The 24,967-nt window shown below is 34.1% G+C and overlaps 1 protein-coding gene across 2 annotated transcripts in view; it reads left to right on the forward strand.

Moving 5' to 3' along the window:
• Positions 1 to 24,967, forward strand: part of LOC118186215 (uncharacterized) — a 695,790-nt gene that overhangs the window by 569,757 nt on the left and 101,066 nt on the right. For both annotated transcript variants that reach the window (XM_085813564.1, XM_085813565.1), the window contains exons 12-13: positions 14,796 to 14,897; positions 16,906 to 17,015. In XM_085813564.1, the coding sequence (XP_085669690.1) occupies positions 14,796 to 14,897; positions 16,906 to 17,015 (212 nt within the window). The remainder of the gene's footprint in view (positions 1 to 14,795; positions 14,898 to 16,905; positions 17,016 to 24,967) is intronic.

Raw genomic sequence — 24,967 nt, forward strand, 5'->3', positions numbered from 1 at the left:
CTAATTTTTTTAAGGTTAGCCTCTCGCAATCTTCATTCGTTTTCCGAGCACTACAGGTTTGCTCCTCGAAACCGGCTTTTGATCATCAAGAAATAAATTACTTAAAAGCAGTTGCAGAGATTTTTCACGTAACAGTATTAACAAAGGGGTTAAAAATTCTCATCTCAATACATCATAAAGCACCCTTTCATTATAGCATATTATAAGAATTCTGTTGTCGATCATCTCTTTCCATCGATATTTTTCAGAAATTCAACTTCGATCGTTTTCTCTTCTATTAATCGTTATATTTCACCAATGGGATAATTGTCTCTTCTGTTAATAAAATTCACAGTTGCGTATAGAAGGATCCCACTCCAGATATGAGTTCCTGAGGTATAGGCAGGATTCATTGCCGTTATGGTTTAATTTACATTGGTCAAATTAAGACAGCCTTAAAGTTTCATGCAAAGTGGCATGAGACATAAGTTAGGGGTGCCCGCTATTGTCGGTCAGAAAATCACATTTTCCATTTTCAAGGGCCAAACTTATTCAAAAAACATCTTCCATTGGTGAAATATATTTTCTAGAGATGTTTACATTCATAAAAAGTTTTCAATTTTAGTTAACAATCCCGGTTTTAGTTCTTTTTTCACTTTTTTTTTTCCAGATCCTTTTTTCACTCGGGAACATGATGCATATGTTAGGAAAAAAGAAACCCATAAGTCTTCTGTTACCCAATACTGTTGGTCCGTAAAATCACATTTCCCATTTTTCTTTTTTTAAAGTTATTCAAAAAACATTTTTCGTTCGAGAAGTAGATTTTCTAGAGAAGTTTCACATTTATAAAAATCGTCTAGTTCTAGTTAACGATCCTAATTCCAATCTGGTTAAACTTTTAAGGAAATTATTTCATAGTCCTTTTCATTTTTCATCAATAGTTGGTGCCAATATCTGGACTTTTTCCCTTTCTTCTTAACACCTGAAGTGACTAATCGTCTTATATGACTAATCGGGTGTCGTCCGGTGCACACAACTGTTAATCTGGACCGTTGTGGGTCCGGACGGCACCCGTTTAGTCATATAAAGCCGTCCGCGTGTCAGACCCTGCATTCACCTGTCATCTGTCAACTTAACGTCTGAGCAATGGGTTCTGTTTCCTCATCTGCACGTCTGCAGCTGAAGAAGGAGGTTCTCTATTTAAACCCTCGAAACTTGTCCTGTAAATTTATGGATGTTGCACTGATTCTTGTTGCTTAAATTCCTCTAGTAATAATTACACCTAAGTAGCTTCCATATGCGAAAGTAAAGCGTAACATTTTCCAAACAGGTTTTAAATAGCTTGACAGTTTTGATTTTCTTGCGAGGTATCAAAAAATATTTTCTTAAAAAATTACATACTGAGCAAAATACAATGAAGCATAATGCTGTAAACAGAAAAATCAGTTTGAAGTAAAAACGATTTACGGAAACTACAAACAGATTTTCCTGCTTGCTAAAAAACTGTAGAAGTATTAGAGATGGTGAAAGAAAATACATAGAGAAGTTAAATTCACTTTAACAAACTTTAAGACAGATTCTTTATTCTTGCAAAACAAGCTTTTTTGCGTGTGTGTTCAATATAATTAAAACTGATAAACATTTGTTCATTGGTTTATATTTTCTCAACAAGTAATTTATTTCGTCTTTACGTGCGCTAATTTTCCTCGGCGCCTGAATAAAATTTTTAATTCCTGGTACTTTTCTTTCTTGCTTTTTTTAACTTTACGTCCAATTTTTTAAACGTTTTTTAATTGAAAGCAATTAACACTTAATATAACGATAAATATTTGCTTTTAAAGATTCGAAAGACTTTCATATTTGCATTCATTAAATTAAGCATGATGTTTTCTAGAACTTATGTTTATTTTAAACCTCTCTCAGTGTTTTTCTTTATTTGTTCTGTATTTTTAAAACTAATTAGTACAAGAGAAAAAACTGAAAACATGAATTAAAAAACGTATTTGTTATTAATTTATAGTTAAAGCTGTTGAATCGCTCGAGTTTATGTTTTTATCAAATAAACGTTGAAAAAATATAAACGAAAGTGAAAATGCAAAAAGAGTGACAAATAAAATGAAGATGATTAAAAAACTGAAAATAAATAGGTTAACTGCTTCAAAAGGAAATTGTTCTGTTTTACTTTATTTTCGCTTGAAGGAGCAGGAAAAGATTTTAAATAAATAGATTATGTATTACTGCCTAATTTGATCTTGATAAAAATATCTTTTAAAAATAAAATGCATTTTAAAAATAAATTTACAAATAATTTTTAAAATCACAGGAGCATAGAAATAATCTTTCTTTATATTCAACCGTGTGTTATTGATATAAAGAAACAAGCCTTTCGTAAATATCTCTTCTTGCATTAATATTCCATTAGGCAAAGGAAGAGTTTGTTTCTAAACTTTTTCTACGAAATTTAGCTTTTATAAATACACAAATATAATCAAGGGTGTGTCATAAGCCTTTACCCATAAACGAAAAGTGTAAATACGGCTGCTTTCAAATATTGCATGTTGTATTTCTTTATATTAAAAAAAATACTCTTACAGTTTATTTTTTAACTTTCTAATTATTCGTATCTATTAACTCCCTCTTTAACAAGCAGTTTTTCATAATTCCAAATCTATTACATAGTCCATAATCTATATCCAATATTCCAAGTCTCATGACGTACATACAACTTACGTGGATTGATTCTCCATATGGACTGATATATAGCTTTCATGGATTGATTCTCCACATGAATTGATTCATGCTTCAAGTCTCATAATGCATATACATCTTTCGAATCTATTGCGTAATTTCAAGTCTATTACGCACATACAATATTTCAAGTCTCTTAATGTATATGCAACTTTCGTTCGTGGATTGATTTTCTACATGGACTGGTATACAGATTTCATATAGTGATCCTCCGCATGGATTGATTCCTGCTGCAAGTTTCATAACGCATATACATCTTCCGAATCTATTGCATAATTCCAAGTCTATCACATAGTCCATAACGCATATACAATATTCCGAGTTTCATAATGTATATACAACTTTGAATAGAATCTTGGTCCAAGTCTCACAATGCATATACATCTTTCGAATCTATTGCATAATTCCAAGTCTATTACGTAGTACATAATGCACATACAATATTCCAAGTCTCGTAATGTATATACAACTTTTGTGATTTGATTTTCTATACTCCAAGTCTCATAATGCATATCAATCTTCCGAATCCTATTGCATAATTCCAAATCTATTATATAGTCCATAATCCTTATATAATATGTCGAGTCTCATAATAGATATACAACATTCAAGGGTTGATTCTGTACATGGACTAATATTCAACTTTGTGGCATTGATATCATGGACTGATTCTCAACAACTTTCATAGATTTATTCTTTGGACTTATTTCTTTGTGGATTCATTCTCTACTTTTTAATGCTCCCATTTCCATTCGTATGCAGATCATACCGTAGCGAGATTCATACGCTCTCTTATTCGATTCGTAAAAGAATCAGGGGCTTATTAGTAAGTAACAATCAGGTTTGGCTTAGAAATTTCTGTTTTTAAGTAATTTCAGCATCAATAACAGACCACTGCAGATTTCTTACAGAGCAACAAGTGTGCACTTAAAATGCACCGTAGAATTCTTTCTAATAAATTCAAATTTTATTATTAAATTTAATGCATATATGTTTTTTAGTAACTTATATACTTCTCATGCAGTGTTTCTCTGTACAACACAAATTTAAATTGATATAATTTGTCAGGGAATACGAATATTCGAAAGTAATTTTCTGTAGATTTCAGTGTTCTCAAAGTAATTAGATTTCTGGGTGCGATTTTGTGGTAACAAATACACGCAGATGAATTGGTTTTGTTATAAAATATGTATTTATCGAAAAAATGACAAAAAAGCTAATTATGAATACCTCGATGTGACAGATTGTTTAGAATTATTAATTCAATACCTTCAAGTAATAAGCTTATGCAAACAAAAAAAGAATTGTTCTTCATGTAATGAACTGCACCAGTACACGAGCACTACAACTGATAAAAGAAACCATAATTACAAATAATTTTGATACCTACAATAAGTTAATATTACTCGTTTATTAAATGCCACGAAGGAAACCTCTTCAAAGGTTTTATTATGAAAATAAAATAATAAAAAAATATATAAAACATTTTCATTTAAAGGAAATGCTTGTTCCAAGCCTCGCACGCAAGCGATTCAGTTAAATAAATGCTTAGCTACATTCTCAATAATTAAGTCTTTTCTTTATTCTTATTCTTAAACAAATATATAACTTTACCTGTGCTTAATTTTGTAATCACATAACATCATAGCAGATGTTTTCGCTGTTTTCTCCCTTTCCCATTTAGGACAGCTCGTTTTAAATATATAGGATTTTAGGTTCTAAATCTTGAATTTCTGGAGGAATTGTTCTTAAGCTAATAGGTTTATCTAAAATTAGACAAAAAAGCATAGTTTGGCATAGATTCTAAATGAATCTATAATCTGAGGGCGATTTTATTCAGTCTGTATCAAAACTAATGTTGCTTAACCCCCCTCCTCTAATTTTAAATTTGCCATTTGCATATTTCTTTTGCATATAATAGCCTATGTAACTAATTATTTAGCTTAAAATTGTTTCAACTATATTCCAAGATCAGGTCGCAATTTCTTTCTTATCTTTTAATTTTTTTAATATTTTATAAATTTTCGAAAATTTAATGCTAAACTTTTTAGGATATTAGATAGAGATCTAAAGTTTTCAGACTGCATTTTCCCCTTACCGTTATAAGAAATAAATTCAGTCAAAAGAAAAAAATCTTAAATAAAACCATGTTGTAAATAAGGGCTTATCCAACGTTACCTACAATGGAGATAATTCTTTCACCTGAAAAATCATCTGCAATAGGAAAATTATGCTGAACCAGAAAAATTCTAATTAACCTGAAAACGCAAATTGCTTCTATTTTAGGTGTTGCATAGAATTAGTTACATCATTATGCGGGCGGTTAAATAATGAAAGTCCAATTACTTTGCGGCATCGATTTTTCACAATCTAAGCTGTCGATATATCGACATCACACTTCATCGATACTTGTTTCATCCTAGAAAAATAATGAATCCTTCTACGAAGCTAAGTTAGTGATTCATTTTAATTTTCATACTGTAAGTACGAATTTTTATAGATTTCCCTCCGTTTCATTGAAATTTTTATTATGTTTTAAATCATTTCTATTGTTAATTTGGACAGTTTTAAGTTCTAAAAATAGCACAAGTTCTTTTATTTTTATTTGATTTTATTCCGATTTTTTTAGCAGTTCATTGTTTATATTTCTAAAATTGCAATTTATACTCGCGTGTAAGAACTAAAAATCTAGCGAATATTTTTTAGTATAACAGAAAATTTTTAGCTAATTTTTTTTTCCTACTGACGTTTGAGGATCGGCTTATCTACGGGTTCAAAATTATTTACAATTAATTCAATTGTAAAAATGATATTTCAAGTTAAATAATCTTGAAAATAATATTTTTATTTTTTCAGTCTTATATACAGTAATCAGATTTCTCTATATCTGTATCTTAATTGGAAATTTTCTGGCAGTTATCAAATATAGATCTGCTAGAAGTATGCTTTTGCCTCCGTTGACCACTAACATCTTTATCTGCCATATTCTGGACAATAGTATCTTCGGTTTCGTTCATAGCATTGCTCGACGAATATGTTAAACTCCTCTCTGAAATTAAAATATATATATATATATAATTTAATCAAACTTAGTCAACTTAAATCAAAATGTTAAATTTCCTGTTCCTATCATGTTGTTCTAATCGGCTGGACACTTGCAACTTAATGCATTCGTCGGGAAAAACCAATACCCACTGGTCATTTAGCCATCTCATTACCGAGAATATTATCCAAAATGCACTAGTTTCATCCGAATTTTGATAGAGAATAATCCCCCGGGCAAACGGAAGCGACGGTATCTGATCCCTCTTTCCTTACCACCAAACCATTCAAAAAACATTCAGCTCCCAGGTATTTTAAGTGCCCCCATACCGTAATGTAGAGCGAAATTATTTAATGGATAAAAGGCCTTTAGTCGTTTTTAATTCAGTGTGTTTTACTTAACTGCTTTCATACTAAACTGAAAAGGTAAAACACATAAAGATTATCTATTCAGCCTTCTGTAATTTATATAAGCATGGCTTCGGATTATGAAGCAGCTTTCTTAAGCTGATTTATCGCATATCTGTAATGTTTTCACAATTTTTTTCACTTAACTGGACAACTGTGTAGCGTTGCGCGCCTCCAACTTGCACGCAACCAAGAGGTGACTGTGAAAACTGGATAAAAGACAGAGTCTTGTTAAGGGTTTAAGTCCCTTTTTATTCAACGTAATAAATTACAAGTGCGTGCTCTTGACGCTCACAAACTGCGCCAACTCGGCGGTCAAATAAAAATAATAACCTGAAAAGAAACTAAAGACAAGACTCTAACTACGAGGCTCTCTAAAAGTAACTAACTCACCGCGTTTTACAATACCGCTGCTAATTCAGCAAACTTGAAGATCACTTGAACGATTAACACTACTTCCAGGCAAGCACACAGGCCGAAACGCGGGGTTCTTCAATTTCTGGCCAACTACCTCCGCGCTCGTGAAGTAAGAATATCACACACTCGAACTCGTTTCCTTTCTATTTAAATCAGAATACTTCCGCTGATAATTTGAATCCTTGCGCGTTCTACTAAAATTTACATACTCTGGCATTGGCAGTTCCAGGGGAAAAGTAAGGCTTGACAGGAAAGGTAGTTTAAACTTAAAATAAATGTTAGTTAAAATAAATATAAACCCTACATTTGCCGCTGCCAGAATTTGGAAAACTTGGAAGCAGGTCCTACAAACGACCTGTTGTAAATTTCTATAATTCTGAACTAACTGTCGAGAACCTCGTTTACACACAAAAAAAATCTTATGTAACAAATTGTATACTAAAATTCTGTGTATACTTATAACTTTCTCTTCTTACAGCAACTTTTCCTGGACTTCATCAATCAATCTTGGTCTTTTCCTTCCAGCATCTGGAAGGAATAAGTATCAGTATCTTTCTAAATACATTATAATTTACACTTTCTTGACACAATAAATTTTTGTTTTTAAACGATTCTTTTTCCTTAGTTATTGCTTAATTCACATTCATTCAATTTTTCAATTAATTTAACTTTACCCTGGCTCTCCACCATGTGTGGTGTCAAACGGGAATATTCGTGTTTTAGTCTTACAACACTTCCCCTAACCACCATGATTTGTTAGAATTCAACGACCAAATAGACACACCTTACTCGACATTCTACAACTCAATGAGCTACTTTAACATTCTTAAAAATTCAAGTGTAGGTGGAGAACCCTACAAAACACATTCATTCTAACTTCCCCTTCATTCATCTTTAAACATGCAGGCTTTCGCTCTAAAGCATGACTTTATCTACAATTTAATACTTAAATTTTGAATTCATTGCTTTTGAGCATTTACTTTTAGCATCTAAAATTTTATGCTTCTAGACTAAATTCTACTTTTACATAACATTCAAGTATTTACGTACATTTACAAAATTTTAATACATATAATTTTTACAATTTACCATAAAATGAATAAGAGAAAATAAATTTTTACTTTACTCATTCTTCGCCAAGCTGGCGGCACTGAAACTAAAATTCTTATTAATACAAGAATACGAAGTTATTTTTATCTTCGGCCAAATTTTGGCTTTAACATAACAGAATTAGTCTTTCGACCAACAGAAAATGCTTGTTCTTAGCTTTTATACTTAAAGAAAATAATACTTTTGCCTTAGCTAAATAAAGTAAAACAAAACTAAGTCTCAACCGAGACATATTGACTTTCGTCAAAACATAGAACTTCGAACTTATGCATAACATTTCGGAACAAAAGAAAAAAGGATTTTATAGAAGGTTTTAACTTATCTTTGAGTTTTCGATGCTTGAAACTCCGTCATTCTTTTTTGGCAATATTGGTCCCAAGTTAGAGGTTTCATGGACGTCAATCTTCTCCTTACTGACCTCCGAGTGTCGTCCACATTAGTTTTTGTTTTGCGTCCTCTACATGCTGGCCTCTTGGCGGAGTAATCGTCTGGTTGTTGGCATTTCCGTTTTTCCATGGGACGGCTGGTCTTGACGTCCTCCGGTCTGGAGTCCTTCTTGAATTTCTTCTGTTCCTGGTATTTTTGTTCCTCCTGTTGCCGTTTCAGTTTCCGGAACGGCGGCCTTGCTGGCACCTGTCTCTGTGGCCGTGTGCGCGTTCTTCTTGATGTATAATTTCTCCTGCGATCCGTTGTAGGTGGTGTTTTGCTCTTTACCACGGTTTCTTTATGCGGTGCATCTGTATTCTTGTTTTTCTTAAACGCTGGAGTTTGAAAGTTATTTTTTCTTTTTGATACCGACGTCCGGGTTGTAGAAGGGATAGGTCTCTCTTCAGTTCTCTGCTTCTTGGGTGGTGGAATAGTTGTTGTTATTTCTGGACCTTCTACTTCGTTTAGACTTGAGTCCTGCAAGAAACTTTTAAGGATTTCAAAATCATTTGGATTATAGTATTTTTTCACCTGGTCGAGACTTGCTTTACAGACCTCCCCTCTCTCCTTCTTAAGATATAATACTACTCCTTTGATTTCCTGAATTACATAGGGACCTTCAAATTTTGGAGCTAGCTTTGCCATAAAATTGTCTGGGGCACTTGATAAAGAAAATTTCCGCTTCAATACTTTATCCCCAACTTTAAAACCTGCTTCACGGCGTTTTCTATCATAATATACTTTCTGCTTATTTCTTGCCGTATCCGAGCTTTTAAGCGCCTGATCAATCAGCTTTTGCACATCTTTTTGTTTAAACTCCTGCTCTCTTTGTTGCACAAAGAATAATTTATCTAAAGGCGTAATTAATTTTCGGCCTAAAAATAATTCTGCTGGGGTTTTTCCCGTAGTATCATGATTTGCCGTTCTTAAAGCATAAGCTAATTCATTTATGTAGCCATCCCAGCGCTTGTGATGTGTGCTCACGTAACTGCGAATTATTTTTACTATTTTTTTATTCACTCTTTCTGCTATGTTTGCCTGTTGTCTATACGGAACCATTTTGATATGGCGTATGCCAAGTCCATTGCATATGTTTTAAAATATTTGACTAATGAATTGTTTTCTGTTATCGCTAATGACTTTTATCGGTGCACCGTATTTTAAAATGTATCTGTGTAAGAATGCATCTGCGACTTTTTTTTTTCTGACGCGCGTTTAAGTGGAACAATTTCTGTCCATTTTGAAAAATGATCTACGATTACTAAAAGAAAACGATTTTTATTTAACTCGCTCTGGGTGAAGGGACCAAGAAGATCTATGCCTAAAATTTCATTCGGAAATGTAGCGCGAATGCTATTTAAGTACCCGGCCGGGCTGTAATTAATATCATTTATTAACTGACATTGATTGCAGGACCCGACATACGCCGTTACTATTTTGTATAATTTCGGGAAATATACCGCCTCGCGTACCCTTTTTAAAGTCTTTCTGACCCCTAAATGGCCCGCTGTTTTCGCGTCGTATAATTCCTTCAAAATGCTTAATCGAAGCGAGGCTGGGATGACTGGTTTGTACTCAAGATTTTCGTTTGTTGTTTTCGTATAAAATAATAAATTATCTATTATTTCATAGTTTTCTGCTCTATTTCTTATCGCATCGATGTCTGTGTGCTCAAAGCTTTCGGGGTCTTTCAAATATGCATAGATATTTCCAAATTCAGGATCAGCTTTCGGTTCAGTAATGACCGTATCTCTAGAATCTAAAATTTTTGAAGTCAACACAGCGCATTTAAGTTCATTTCCTTCATCGTCCAGTTTTATACGAGAAAGTGCGTCAGCTACATTGTTTTCCTTACCCGGTTTATATTTTATTTTGATATTATATTCTTGGAGTTTTAAAGCCCATCTTATTAACCTGGGCGTTAGGTTTTTCCCCGAGTAAAGTCTACCAACAGCCGCATGAACCGAAAAGACTGTTACTGGCGCTTTGCCGAAATAAACTCGAAATTTGTGTACAGCCATTAATACGGCTAATGTTTCTCTTTCTGTAGCTGTATAATTCCTTTGTGTCCGATTCAACGTTTTACTAAAAAATGCCAGAGAATGGTTATTTTGCATAAGAACCGCACCCACCGCATAGTCTGACGCATCTGCTGCAATTTCCAGGTTTTCGTCCCCCTCCGGGAATTTTAAAACAGGGGCATTAATGAGCGCTTCTTTTAATCTTTCAAAAGCTGTGTTTGCTTCCGCTGTCCACGTAAATTTACCCCTTTTTCTTTTGATTACTAAGAGTGGTTCAACAATATTAGCGAAATCTTTTATGAAAGATCGATAGTAAGAACATATCCCAAGGAAAGAAGAAAGTTTCTTGGCGGTGTTGGGCGGTGGGAACTTCTTGATAGCTTTTATTTTTGAATCTTGCGTTTCCATACCCTTTTGCGAAATTTTATAACCGAGATATTTAAGTTCTTTAGTTGCGAACTTGCATTTTGAGGCGTTAATTGTAAGACCGGCCTCTTTTAATAATTTAAAAACTTGTTCTAGATCATTAATGTGTTGTTCCAACGTACTACTCGTTATAATTATATCATCTAGATAAATTAAAGTTGATTTTCCTAGGACAGGCTTTAGAACAATGTCCATAGCTCTCTGGAATGTTTATGGGGCCCCACACAACCCAAAGGGCATGCGTAAAAATGCATAAGTGCCCGATTTTGTTATAAACGCGGTTTTATGTATGTCTTCGGGTCTCATAGCTATTTGATAGTAGCCAGACCAAAGTAGACATGTATCTTGTCGATTTGATCTGTCTAATGATCTCGTCTATAACCGGCAAAGGGTAAACTGGAAATTTAGTAATACTATTTAGTTTTCTGTAATCAATAGCAAATCTCCAAGCCCTTTTATCCGAAGGAGGAAACTCGTTCTTTTTCCTACATAGTACGACTGGACTCGCGTACTCACTATTTATGGGCGTTATTATTTTATTCTTTAACATCTCCTGAATATGTTCTTCGATGATTACGTCTTTTTGTTTGTCGTACCGATAAGGTTTAGTCCTACAAGGTTTTTCGGCATTTAATTGAATCTTTTGCGTGACTATTTGACAATTTCCTGGTTTTTCTGAAAACAAATTAGAAAAATTACTCATCACTTGCTGTATTGCTTGCCTTTCATGGTCATTCAGATGGCTAAGGTCCACTTGCGGTGTCTCCACAGGTTCCACCACCCTCTGGTCCATCTCCAACACCACGGAACTGTCTTGAAAATTTAATTTGGCCCTCGCGGCCCTTAAAAACTCCATACCTAAAATAAGAGGATTTTGCAGAGTTTTCACTATAAAAATTAATACTTTGAGGCTTTCCTCTTTTACCTGTAAGTTTAATGATAATTTCCCGATGCAGTGACATGTTTTTCCCTGCGCCGCTATAATTTCCGTATTTTTGGTTTTAAATAATCGTACCCTATAAAAATTCTTTTTGAAGAAATTTTCACTCATAAAATTTCCTTCTGCTCCTGTATCGATGAAGGCTTCTACTGGTACATCGCCAACCAGGACTTGTATAATTGGTAGCTGTGAGTTTTTTACGATGACCGTATTTAAATGTCTATTTGAGGGTTTTTTAAAACTTCCGGGATCTGGACCCTCCCTTTCACAGGCCCCTCTACTCGTTTAAAGCTTTCCTTTCAATCTGTGCCTTCTGGGTACGCGGATGTTTATTTTCGAATTTTCTTTTTGGGCCTTGACCTTCGAGTTTCGATGAGTTAGCTTGATAGCTCTTTCCCCCATAAGAGCGATTTCCATTTCTGGTTTCCTCATTTGAAGATTTCCTTCGGGTACTTTGAGAATACGTTGCCCCTCTGGCTTTTTTCGCTATTCTGCAATTTTGAAACTTCACCGCCAATTCGAAGAGCTCCTGCAATGTGCTTGGGTTTCTAATTTCAAAGTAGTCTTGAACAGCGGGTAACAATCTTGGTAAGATTATTTCAATAATCTCCGCATCGGGTTTCTTCCCATACAGCATATCCGTCAGCTTAATTTTTCGTAGAATAAAGTCCGTCAATTCTTCTATATCCCGTTGATAGAAACTATATAGTTCGGCCTCCAGCCGTGCTCGATCTTTCACTATGGGGAAGGCCTTTACTAACGATTTTTTGAAATTTTCAAATGTATATGTCTGGCTTCCAAATTCCCCTAATAAAAATTTGCCTATATTTTTCCACCATAGCGCGGCCTGTCCTCTTAGTGCGGATGTGGCCATGGCAACTTTTTGTCTTTCAGGAACAGGGTAGAACTGAAAGTGGTTTTCTAGACCTTCTAGAAATACCGCCACCGAATTTTTTCCGTCGAAATGGACGTTTGGCTTGATTGACGCTCTCAAAGTCTGGACCAGGTATCCAAATCCTTCCAATTGGCTTGTCATTTCTTGGTATTGTCCAGCGGTTTCCATCCAATTTTCGGCCATTTCAGTTCGATAAGTGTTCGGGCGCCAATGTAGCGTTGCGCGCCTCCAACTTGCACGCAACCAAGAGGTGACTGTGAAAACTGGATAAAAGACAGAGTCTTGTTAAGGGTTTAAGTCCCTTTTTATTCAACGTAATAAATTACAAGTGCGTGCTCTTGACGCTCACAAACTGCGCCAACTCGGCGGTCAAATAAAAATAATAACCTGAAAAGAAACTAAAGACAAGACTCTAACTACGAGGCTCTCTAAAAGTAACTAACTCACCGCGTTTTACAATACCGCTGCTAATTCAGCAAACTTGAAGATCACTTGAACGATTAACACTACTTCCAGGCAAGCACACAGGCCGAAACGCGGGGTTCTTCAATTTCTGGCCAACTACCTCCGCGCTCGTGAAGTAAGAATATCACACACTCGAACTCGTTTCCTTTCTATTTAAATCAGAATACTTCCGCTGATAATTTGAATCCTTGCGCGTTCTGCTAAAATTTACATACTCTGGCATTGGCAGTTCCAGGGGAAAAGTAAGGCTTGACAGGAAAGGTAGTTTAAACTTAAAATAAATGTTAGTTAAAATAAATATAAACCCTACAACTGCCATTGCGTAATAAATCGCAATAATAAATATCTGTTGAAATGCAGTCAAAAGTAGTACATTTTTAGCAATAAGTCGCTTTCGAAGTTGATAATTCACTATATTTATATGTCTCACGTCTTTTAGGGGAGAAGGAGCGAATAACTTCATAAATTGTAAATGACTGACTTTAGATTTAAAATATTTTAAGTACATGTAACCTATTAAAATTTATTAAAGTTGTTGCTGACAGTCTGTCTCAAAATGGAAACCACCATCAGTGAAGGCTTCCCATCAACAAGATATACCAGTTTCAAGGAATGTATACAGTATATTCATATCTAGTGGATTATCGATATGTCAACGATTATCGATATGGATTCAATCGATGAATATTTCATTTAGTATTTTTCACGGGTTACAACCTAAAATTTTATTGAACTTTTGTTTATGTTTTAAGTCTCCTTTACATATCTTAAAATAGTCTTCGTTTGTTGTTCGTAGAACTTGATAAATTTTTTTTTTAATGCCAGAAGATTTTCTACTTCTTTTGAAATTAGTTGGTAATTTTATTATTATATCACATTCGTATACCAGTACTTTTCTTTGGCAGACTCCATAAGACTTTAGTAGGATTAATCTATTATATTATGCAAATCTATGACTGCCATTATTGATTGTAGGCTTCTTTAAAATGGTCATCTCCTCAAAAGATCAGAAATAACTGGAATCTTGAGTAGTCGTCTTAGAGATGTTCATTCTATATTACGTAATACTCGTACATGCATTTCACTTCATACTGAACATTTATTTTTAATGTTGCAGCATAAAACGCAGAAACATGTACAGTTTACAATAGAACGAAAGGGGGAAATTAGAGGCCCAGTAGTAATTAATAGTAAATTCTGCTCAAATGTTGTTAACTACCGAGTCCTAGCTGGGAATGGCAATTTTATTGCACGTATAAGGGTAATAATCTATGGAAAGTTAACGTAGTTATTTTTCCTTACAACCTTATTAATTGTCTCACTCAGAAAAACTTAAAAGGGGGAATTGTGTTTTCTTGGATTTTCAAATACAGTCCACCCCAAACTGAGCTCTTTCAAAAAAAAAGTTTATTTATTGCGGAAAATTAAAGAAAAAATTTCTATCAAAAAACATCATCATAAAACAAAACTATCTGCGAAAAATACGAAAGGAAAAGAAAAATGCTTGGAATAACAGCCATATAATGGAGGATGATAACTGCCATTTTTTGCCATTTATAACTTAGTTTCTTCATTTCCAATGACACTTATGTTACTATCATTTATAATTTTTTCTTTTTGCTTTGAATATTTATTTACATCATGTAACCAAATTAACTTATTATTTCGTGAAATTGCCTGTAAATAACTATTAAACTGATAGCAGTATTTTTATATTAATTATAACATGGATTATTTCTCTTTCCTTATGTTTATAATGTCAACACCATTTGGTCAACGCAAAACAACCAAATGCCTTTTATTTACTCAAATAAAAACGAAGTCGTATTTATATACTCTATATGTTAAAGTTTTATTAATAATAATTACTAAATTTGCCTGTATTTGTAAAATTAAATATTACATTATTTTTCCTCAGGTTCTTCTCCTTGTTGCCAGCCTGAAGATTACCTGAAAGTGAGATGGACAATGACAGCTTCTAATACGGAAAACATTCAACTTTGCCCAACGGGTTACACAGGTAAAGTTGGAAAACATTATTCTTTGTTTCAAATACGGAAAGAGTAGAGATCAATGGCAGAGATGTTAAAATAGGTGGATGCTGGTAATTTTTTTCCGGATTTTTATTCTGAACTGATTGTACGAATGTTTCGAGATTTTCGTTTCATATTAAAAAATATAATTCAGTTTCTTCTATAAAATCTTCCTCGGGAGGAATTTATTGTAATAAAAATATCCTCAATTCAAATGAATTTTAATATTTCATTCACTTTTACAGAAATTAAACAGGTGGGAATACCTCATTCTTCTGACGCTTGCGAATTAAATATGTCAACTTCTAATAATTATTTACTTTCATTAGCCTGTATATAACTATGTAATCTCTGTCTACAAAAGTTCATACACAGGTTTTATTTTTGAAACCGTTGATGGCAGACATACAATCCCAATAACAAAAACGTTGAATAGAACGCAAGTATTCCTATTCTGTTTTCGTAAATTTTTAATTTAAAATAAGAAAGTTTTTTAAAAATTCACAAAATATAACTTTTTGTATGTTCGTCTACTCCCTATATTTATGAAAATATAAAACCTTCGTAAAAAATAAATATAAGAAATGTTTACAGAGAGATATTTCATTTTAAAGTGGGACACATGTTCAGCAGCCATACACAAATTGAACAGAGAAATGCTTGCATATGTGCTGACTCAAACTAAAATTTTAGTTTAGAAATTAGTTTCTTATTTTAACATATTAAGTGAGCAGAATTTCTGTGCGGATTGCCATTAAAAGTATAGATCAGTATAATGCTTTTCTAAAAGGAAATTCGTTTACAGAGTCTTATAAAATTCGTGTTCTAAAAAACACTAGCAGGCTTCCGTATTGGCAGATAGCCCACTCATAACATTATTTACATTTATTAAAAATATTTCTAGTTTTGTCATTTTTTCTGTGTGATTATTAGATTATGATTCTAAAGTAGCAAAACTGCAGGAGAATATTCTTTTTAATGGCTTCAACTAGCCATTACAGGCGTTGGCCGTTGCTAAGACCGAAAGCGGTGGTCACTTTATTATGGAGGCACTTATTACGTGGGCCACCGTTAACTCCTATGAAGGGACAAGAAGCCAGAAAGGAGCTCTGCACTTATTAGGTGGGCCACCGTTAACTCATATGAAAGGACAAGAAGCCAGAAAGGAGCTCTGCACTATTAGGTGGGCCCCCGTTATCTCGTATGAAGGGACAAGAAGCCAGAGAAGGGCTCTGCACTTAGTGTATGGCCACCGTAACCTCCTATGAAGGGACCATAAGCCAGAGAGCGGCTCTGATCCTGGCCCATACACGATTATTACCCCAACTCCAAAATATATCTAATAGTGCGATGTAGCAGCCCAAATCAGCCCGAGACAGACCTGTCAGTGTCCGTACAGTCCTTGCGAAGCTCGAGCGGACTACCGATAGTTGGTGGCTCTAGTTCTGTAATACAATCTATTTATCCAGTTCTATTCTTCAAAATAGAATCAGAAAGCGTACAACTTAAATTTTGATATCTTTCTTAAAACATCCTAAAACTGAATGTGTAATTATTGAGGGGGGACTATAATGAAACTCTTTTCGATCATCTGCAGAAAAAGGAAGGACTAAATTGCCACTCCTTTTTGTTGGCACTCCAGAAAACGGGAAGTGGGAAAGGCTGAAATGGAACATCACGAATGCAAGAGCCTTTCCCTTTAAAATTTGAGCCTTTACAACAATCCTATTGTAAGTTTTGAGAGTTGATAAATGTGTTTTGCTTTAACTGCCTTGGTCTTTTGACTTGCGAGGAAAATTATTTGCGTTACATACGAAAACACTTAGTAGCAGTCACTGGTCAACAGAACTATTATTTTATATGGCTTTAATTTGTCTGTAATGCCTTTTAATTCGTTATACTCGTTATATTTTCGCTGTATTTTAAGTAAAGAAAAATATTTAATAAATTTTTATTATAGTACTATTTTTTATTACATTTTTATTAAATTAACAGGTGATGTTCGAAGGAAGTGTGTCCATGACAGTAACACAAACAGTGCATCATGGGGCGAACCAGACTTTTCTGGCTGTTTTTCAAGTGGATTCTTAAGTTTAAGGAAAAAGGTAAATACAACTTTTTATTGTTACATATCTTATACATTTTTTTTATTTTCGTTTTTATAATAGAACTTATTTATAGATTTTATATTGCGAGGAACAATCGAAAACTAGCACATATTGAATAACTTTTCCCTTTCGACTTTACAAGTACAGCAAAACCTCGAGATAATCATGTAGTATGTGTTCTATGACTTTTAGTTAAATACTTATTTCCTAGATAACAAATAAAACAGGAGCACTGTAAGGGCTGTAACTTTCCTGAATGATGTTAGCTTCAAGCAGCTCTGCCACCTGTCTATCTAGTTCATCCCTGAGATGGTAAGGTACTTTATAAAGCTTTTGCCTAACAGGAATATTATCACGCAAGTTGATGTTGTGTAAGATGGTGTCACACCCTGTTAACTCAGTGACTGAGGCAGCAAAGATGTTACTATACTGATTGAGAAGGTGTGATAATTGTTGTTGTTGCTGCTCAGGTAAATGCGTAAGATCAAATTCACCACCCCAAGACTCGAAATCCTCACCTGTTTCTATGGTGGTACTGTTTACAAGTTCAGAGTTATGTGCGATGGCATTCACAGATTGGGCACTGGCCAATTTCATTCCTTTATTGAGATATAGAGTATTCGGTGAAAAATTTGCAATTTTGACATAAAATTCCTGAGATGGAGAAGTCTGGTTAACTGACCTGGCTATGGAAAATTTACTTTGAGCATGTTCTATTAAAGGTTCAATCAAAACAGTATTAGTAGTAAAATTTGCAGAACGAGTAGTGAGCTTAATGATATTTTCTGAAAAAGGTGGTAATTTATGTTTGGTTACAGAGTAACAAAATGACTGAGAAACTGAAGTTGAGAAAACATTACTATTCATAGCACTAGACTGACTTAGATTCCATTTAAGAATTACATTTGATCGTAACAGTTGAGAAGTGGAGAAATCTAAATGCATGTTATTGTCTACAAGAAATTTAGTTCCTAATAAAGCACCATACTGAGATGAAAGAGGTGTGTCAGTAATCAAAAATTCTGTTTCAAAATATTGTTGTTGAAATTCTACTATTAAATTGATCTTCTTAGTTATTTTTACTTTTTCTGCAACTATACCCTTTAAATATATATTACATGTGTCCAATGAGATTTTACTTCCAAAACAATTAATGTATTTAGCTTCTATGATGTTTAAAGTTGCACCTGAGTCCAATAAAAACTTAACTTTATTCCCCAAAATAGATCCCTCTACAATAGGCAAAGAAGCTTCATTAGTGGATACAGAAAAAACTGATGGCACCTCCAAAAGGGTTTTAGGAGACGAAACGGAGACTGGTTTCTCCCCATCCTGAATTAGTTTAAATTAAAACTTGGTGCTTTGGGATTCAAAGCATTAGTAACCACAATTGTGGTATTCGGAGTACCCGAAACAGCTGGTGTGGTGTTATTAGGATGTCTCCTGGCTGTTTGGTTATTTCTAAATCTCTGTTGACTCTGTCTAGAGTGCTGATTAGGCACAATATTTGCATAGCAGTCCCTGCTAACATGCTCTATTCTGTTGCATCTGTAACAACGAGGCTGTATGGGTCTTGAACTAGTACTTTGTGGTATTAAACTCTGCGCCTGTGTTTGAAGAGAACCCATCATTTTAGTAAGCGGAGCTATATTTTCTTGTTGCATTTTAATAGCTGTAGTGAGCACTGAGTTGGTTACTGATGGTGTTGTAACTGACTTTTCGATTGCTGGCTTAGCAGCATTTACCGCTCTAACCTCAGCTGTTGCAAAATCACTACCAGCATGGCTCTTAGCCCACATGTCTTCTTTAATAATTGCATGTTGTTTAGCAGATGCAAAAGGTTTGTGATTCTGTGGCAGCAACAAGCGTCGCAATCCTTCGATAAGTACTGACAGAAGTAAATCCTCGGTCGCGGACACTTAGCCGACAGGACACTTAACCGACACCAGTTAGCCGACAAGACATTTAGCCGACAGGGAAACTTAGCCGACATGGACATTTAGCCGACAGAACATTTAGCCGACAGGACATTTAGCCGACAAGGACACTTAGCCGACACGGACACTTAGCCGGCAGGACATTTAGCCGACACGGACACTTAACCGACAGGTCATTTACCGACACGGACATTTAGCCGACAAGACACTTAGCCGAAAAGGCACTTAGTCGACAAGACATTTAGCCGAAACGGACAGTTAGCCGACAGGACATTTAGCCGACACGGACAGTTAGCCGACAAGACATTTAACTACGGGACACTTAACTATCAACACATTTATTCGACAGGACACAAAGCTGACAGTAACGTTTAGCTGGCACGTACCCAATAATTGTTCAAACTTACTATCAATTACGAATTTCTCGTCTTCTTCGTAAGTTCAATATTTAAGTTATTTTTTCACTATCAGTAAAATTCATTTTTCGATTCTTAAAGATCTCATATATATATTTTAATTATTGTGTTAATTTAGCATTGTTTGATATATAGCCATGGACCTTATAAGAAATAGACCAACCCAAATGGGTTTTCTCCCATGCCTTGGCGTATTGCCGGCTATCACCTTGACCACATCCGGAGGAGTAGGGACGACTTACAGAAACTTAACAATAGTTGGCTATTGCAGCGCGTATAATTTTCAAGAAAAAGCTGGTGATAGCACCTCATTTCACAAATTAGAATTTTTAAATATTTTTATTTTTGAAACTGAGATTGATTTTTTAAAAATTTAGCATGTTTATCAAGCGTAATTAATGTTCTAAGTAATTATAAAGCTGTTACATGCTTTCAGGTCTGGGTATTTTTTAGCTTTTTCTGTGCTGTAAGAAAATTTGTATCTCCTTCTTTTAAAAAATAATATTTTAAATCTGAACTAATAGAAAGATTCAAACAAACAATGGTCTCTTGCAATTTTTATGCTTTTTATTGGCGTAAATAAGTAAAAAATACTAAAATCGAAAAAAATGGATTTTTTAAAGTTTTTGCTTAAAATTCTTATTTGTACTGCTTTTTTTAAAAGTATATCTGAATATTATAGCATAATATTATACAAAGAAGTTTTATTTCAATAGTATTTCATAATACATCACGGTAATTAACACTTTTAACACTTTAATAATTTTTATGCATTTATTCTAATGTTAAAAATTGTATTTAACTGTAATAATTAATTGTGCTAGTATTTTATAGTGATTATTTTGTTTAATTTATGTCTAGTTCTGCATAAGCTTTCTTATTTATTGCTAATTTATTTATTAACTCAAAGGGGCGGCAGCTCAGAAAAGCTATTAGTTTCGAAACGGCATTTTGCTTTGTTTCACTATAAATGACCGTTTCAATTTGCAAACTGTTGCCACCAAATATTATCCCCCTGTATTAAATTGAAAGAAATTAAATAATGAAGAATCTGCATGAATGCATGTGTGTTTCTCTCGCACTGTGAAAACAACAATAGAATTTAGAATCATAAAATTTTGAATAACGTAATCCTCCACTGGATAATGGGCACCTGGACGGCCTAATTTCGAATTTGTTTTAATCCATTTGATATTTTGTAACTTTAATGAAGTTTTGATTAAGAAACTCAACGAGTTCAAAGCAAGCAATGGCAACCCTGTACAGAAAATAACGATCTCCAGTGCGAAAATTCTAAAGATATGTCATTTTCAAATATTTTGCGATATTGTTCTTGAATTAAATTTTATGTGGTTTACTTGCGAAGAACATGATGTTTAATAAATAAAGGTAACACGCAAAACGTTACAAAAACGCTCCTTTGCTTATATAAAATTATATTGCTGAGTGCTTCCAGAGTTTATCATTTTTCCCCCCTCATTACGCTCAAGAAAGTTTATGCTCCGAATTTTATGAATTACTAAAATAAATATTCATCTTGCAATGTTAATAATTAATGATCATATAATCAAATAAATGATAGTCTTGTTATGTTATAATAATTTTAAAAACTACTGCCTGAAAATGCTCATAAAATCAAAGAAAATTATCAGATCTTGTTTAATTTTACCTTTGTTTCAAAGCATCATATGCTATCAGTATTATTTAATTTTACTTTATTTGTACAGAAAAGTAAGTTCATAAGTTTTGCGTTTCGAATTTTTACCGTTTTACTAAAGTAAAGAAATTTATGCAAGAATTACGCTTGAAAAAAATGCGCAAAATGCAGTAAAAAGTGCTTTTATGAGCTATGTTAAATCTTGTTTTCAAAAACTGGGACTTTCATAATCTCATCACTTATACAACGTATCACATTTAATAATTAAAAACAGTCATGTGATACAAACGCCAGCGGTTTCCGTATTAAAGTAAGTCAGATCGTCCCTACTCTTTCTTACGGGCCCACCAGCGGCCGAGCGGTAACGTCGCTGAACACTGGTAGTTCGGTCCGAAGTTCGAATGCCACGAACGGGCTGGCTGCATGGCTGTTCTCGTGGTTTGCCCCATGTGAAACGTGTATACGAGCAAGTTTCCCTTAAAAAGTCCTCCACGAAGGCATCCCTTTATAAAGCGCTGAAATTTCTCGTCAGGGAATATGAATGAAATTTCGAAAGGAAAAAAGAATTTTTTTAGCTAAGTACGGTGGTCACTTAATTACATTTTAACGTGACATCTTCAAAAATTATCCATAAAGCTTCTTCATTTAATCAACTCGGTTCTTTTGAACACTTTCACTTCATTAATAATTTTTCTTGTTTACTTAATGATGTTAATTTTCCAATCTCGCTCTTCCAAATGCTTTCAAATTTTTAATACCTTTACGTTTCATTACTATTTTACACATCACATCATGTTACATTTTTTCCTTTACAAAATCGTTTGGCTCTTCCCACTAAGGAAATTTCCTTTCCCTGTCATGAGAAATCTCAATAATGCAATAAAAATTATTGTTATTCTTGAATTATACTTTTTATGGAAACATATGGTGGTGAGGGTTAGTTTAGCAAATATATTTTATTTTGTTATTAAAAACAATTAAAAAAGTGAATTTTTAAGACAAGCAAAGGTATAAATTATTTGTGACCTCTATAATTTGCAGTTCATGCCACCATTCTTGAGATAAAAATTCTGTAACATTTTATTGACCACGCCTCTCGCTTAAAATACTTACTTAGATTAATGTTTATGGTCCTAAGCTAGTGCATAATGTTTAATTTAGAAGTAAAATATTCTTTAAGGTTTTTTTTTTATTCATTTTCGAGACATTTCAACGCTTTTTCAATCTGCCCAATGTACACCAAACAGCACGATACATATCAAACAATGCTAAATTAACAAAATAATTAATAGCACATATGAGATCTTTAAGAATCGAAAAATGAATTTTACTGATAGGTGAAAAAAATGACTTATTAATATTGAACTTATGGAGTAGTCGAGAAATTTTGTAATTGATAGTTTAAATAATTTAACCTGTTGATTAAATGTCTTGACAGGTAAGTGTCCCGTAGCTAAATGTCTTGACGGCTAACTGTCTGTGTCGGCCAAATGTCCTGTCGGCTAAGTGTTCTTGTCGGCTAAATGTCCTGTTGGCTAACTCTCCGTGTCGGCTAAATGTCCTGTCGGCTAACTGTCCGTGTCGGCTAAATGTCCTGTCGGCTAAGTGTTCTTGTCGGCTAAATGTCCTGTCGGCTAACTGTCCGTGTCGGCTAAATGTCCTGTCGGCTGACTGTCCGTGTCGGCTAGATGTCCTGTCGGCTAAGTGTCCTTGTCGGCTAAATGTCTTGTCGGCTAACTGTCCGTGTCGGCTAAATGACCTGTCGGCTAAGTGTCCGTGTCGGCTAAATGTCCTGTCGGCTAACTGGTGTCGGTTAAGTGTTCCGTCGGCTAAGTGTCACGGACCCGTAAATCCTGCCTCTGTGCTTCTGCTGAAGGGTCACTGCTTCTTTCCACTGGTACAGTTTTGTACGAAAGAGTCTCTATACGTGCTGCAAATTGGCGCACTGACTCGTGTGGTTTCTGAAAAGCCTGGATAAGAGCACGGATGTTAGAGTGTAAATTGTGCACTGCACTAAACCTCTCCTCCTTCAGCGCTTTCACGTCATATTCAAGACTGGCTTCTTTCTTTAACCTAGGATTATTCCTAATTAATTCAGCAGCCTCACCTGCCACCTTGACTCTGATCACCGTTAACTTGTCTTCATCTGACCAACCCACATGAGTGGCAATGAGATTTATCCTATCTAAGAAGTCATTTAGACTAATTCCCTTGTCTGCACCCTAGAACAGAGGACAGAATCCAGAGGATCAGAACCAAAAACTGAAAGAGCCATGACTTCTTGACTCTCCTCCCAATCTATCATACTATTACTAGCCGCTCTGGCTGCTCGTTTTGACCCTTTATTTGGCATTTTAAAACTGCTATCAGTAATTGCCAGCACATAAAAGTAGGGATGTATACCAATGTGCGATTAACAAGTGTGCCTTTTAACCTTATGTTGCAAACATACAGTTGTGAAATGGGAATGAGTAATCCTCAAACTCAATATGTAAAAATGCAATACAAAATTTTGCACATAAAGAAAATGCTTAACTAAAAAAATTAAGGTAACTGCGTGAAATTCTTTGTGCTTGGATACAATAGAGTTTTAAAGTCCAAATGTGTATCAGTAGTACAACTGTTATGCTACCTCAAGTAATAAGTATAAAATAAGGCACAAAATACGACCACTGTATAGGCCTGTCACTGTAGCCAACTAACGAGTACGGTTACAGTAAAAAGCCTAGACATGTGGAAGAAAATTTTCGCATAAATATGCAATACTACACATGACAATCACCAGTCACAATTCAAAATTAAGCTCAATTATAAGTGCAAGCCAAAAGGTGGTGCGAAAGACACGGCACCAAAATGTTAAGTTTCGAGAGGTCACGGCACCAAAAATTTTATGTTTTTTTGATAGTACCTGAAAATTTTTCCTACTCAGTTGACCATAACACTTAAAAATTTCTTACAACAGGAATAGTACTAGTATCAATAAAATCTAAACATTTGCGTTGTGTTTTCCGGATTAATCCTGAAATCAATTTGAGAAGTAGACTGGTGAAAATCATGAGCACACAAAATAAAATAATCATAGTTAACAAATTATATTCAATCTAAACTGGAAAATATTGATTTTTACAAATCCATACTCCTACAGAGTAATATTACTTTTAACTTTAACCTTTATAATATCATCTATAATTTCTATTACAATCAGGTAAATATATCAGAATAAAACTTTGGATAAATTAACAAAACCCTCCCCGAGGAGAAAAAAATATATTTAACAAGTTACACTTTTCAAAAAAAAAAAAAAAAAAAATAGAAACACTTTACACAGAATAATCGATACAAGTGTATTGCAAGTTATTGTACTTAGTAACATTAATCAAAGTACTGGAATTCTAGTTATTGCACATAATAATTTTCTATTTTCAAAGGTATAATTTAACCGGATAAAATATTAATTGAATTCAGGCTATTACATCCTACAAGCAAAGTTAATCCCTAGAGGAGCAAAGAAGCTCAAATAATGACACCTCTACAAATCAATCCTCACCATGAAAGAAATCCACAAGTTCAATTAAATAATTTCATGAAGAACTTATTTTCCTTAACCAATCTAACTAAGTTACAATAATTTAAATAAGGTTATATTTCCTTAGCCAATCTAATAATTTACTTAATCGACAAACAAAAATGATTTCAATAGAATTGGGTTAAAATTTTTCAACTACAAAATTTTAATTTACCAAATTAAGTTATTTCAATCATTATTAACTGCAGAATTCTCTAACATCAGACTACTGAATAAAAGCAAACAAAAAAAACTTAGCTGTAGAATCCGCTGTGGGATGGAAGAGGTGAAGCGCAGGCGGGAACAGTTCTGGAAAGCGGCATTAACACTTAGCAAGATGCATGTCAGAACAGTTCTGGAGGGCGACGGTGACC

The sequence above is a fragment of the Stegodyphus dumicola genome, chromosome 3 (genome assembly GCF_044657685.1).
Source record: "Stegodyphus dumicola isolate Sdum_Otavi_A_Nest chromosome 3, ASM4465768v1".
Lineage (NCBI taxonomy): Eukaryota > Metazoa > Arthropoda > Arachnida > Araneae > Eresidae > Stegodyphus > Stegodyphus dumicola.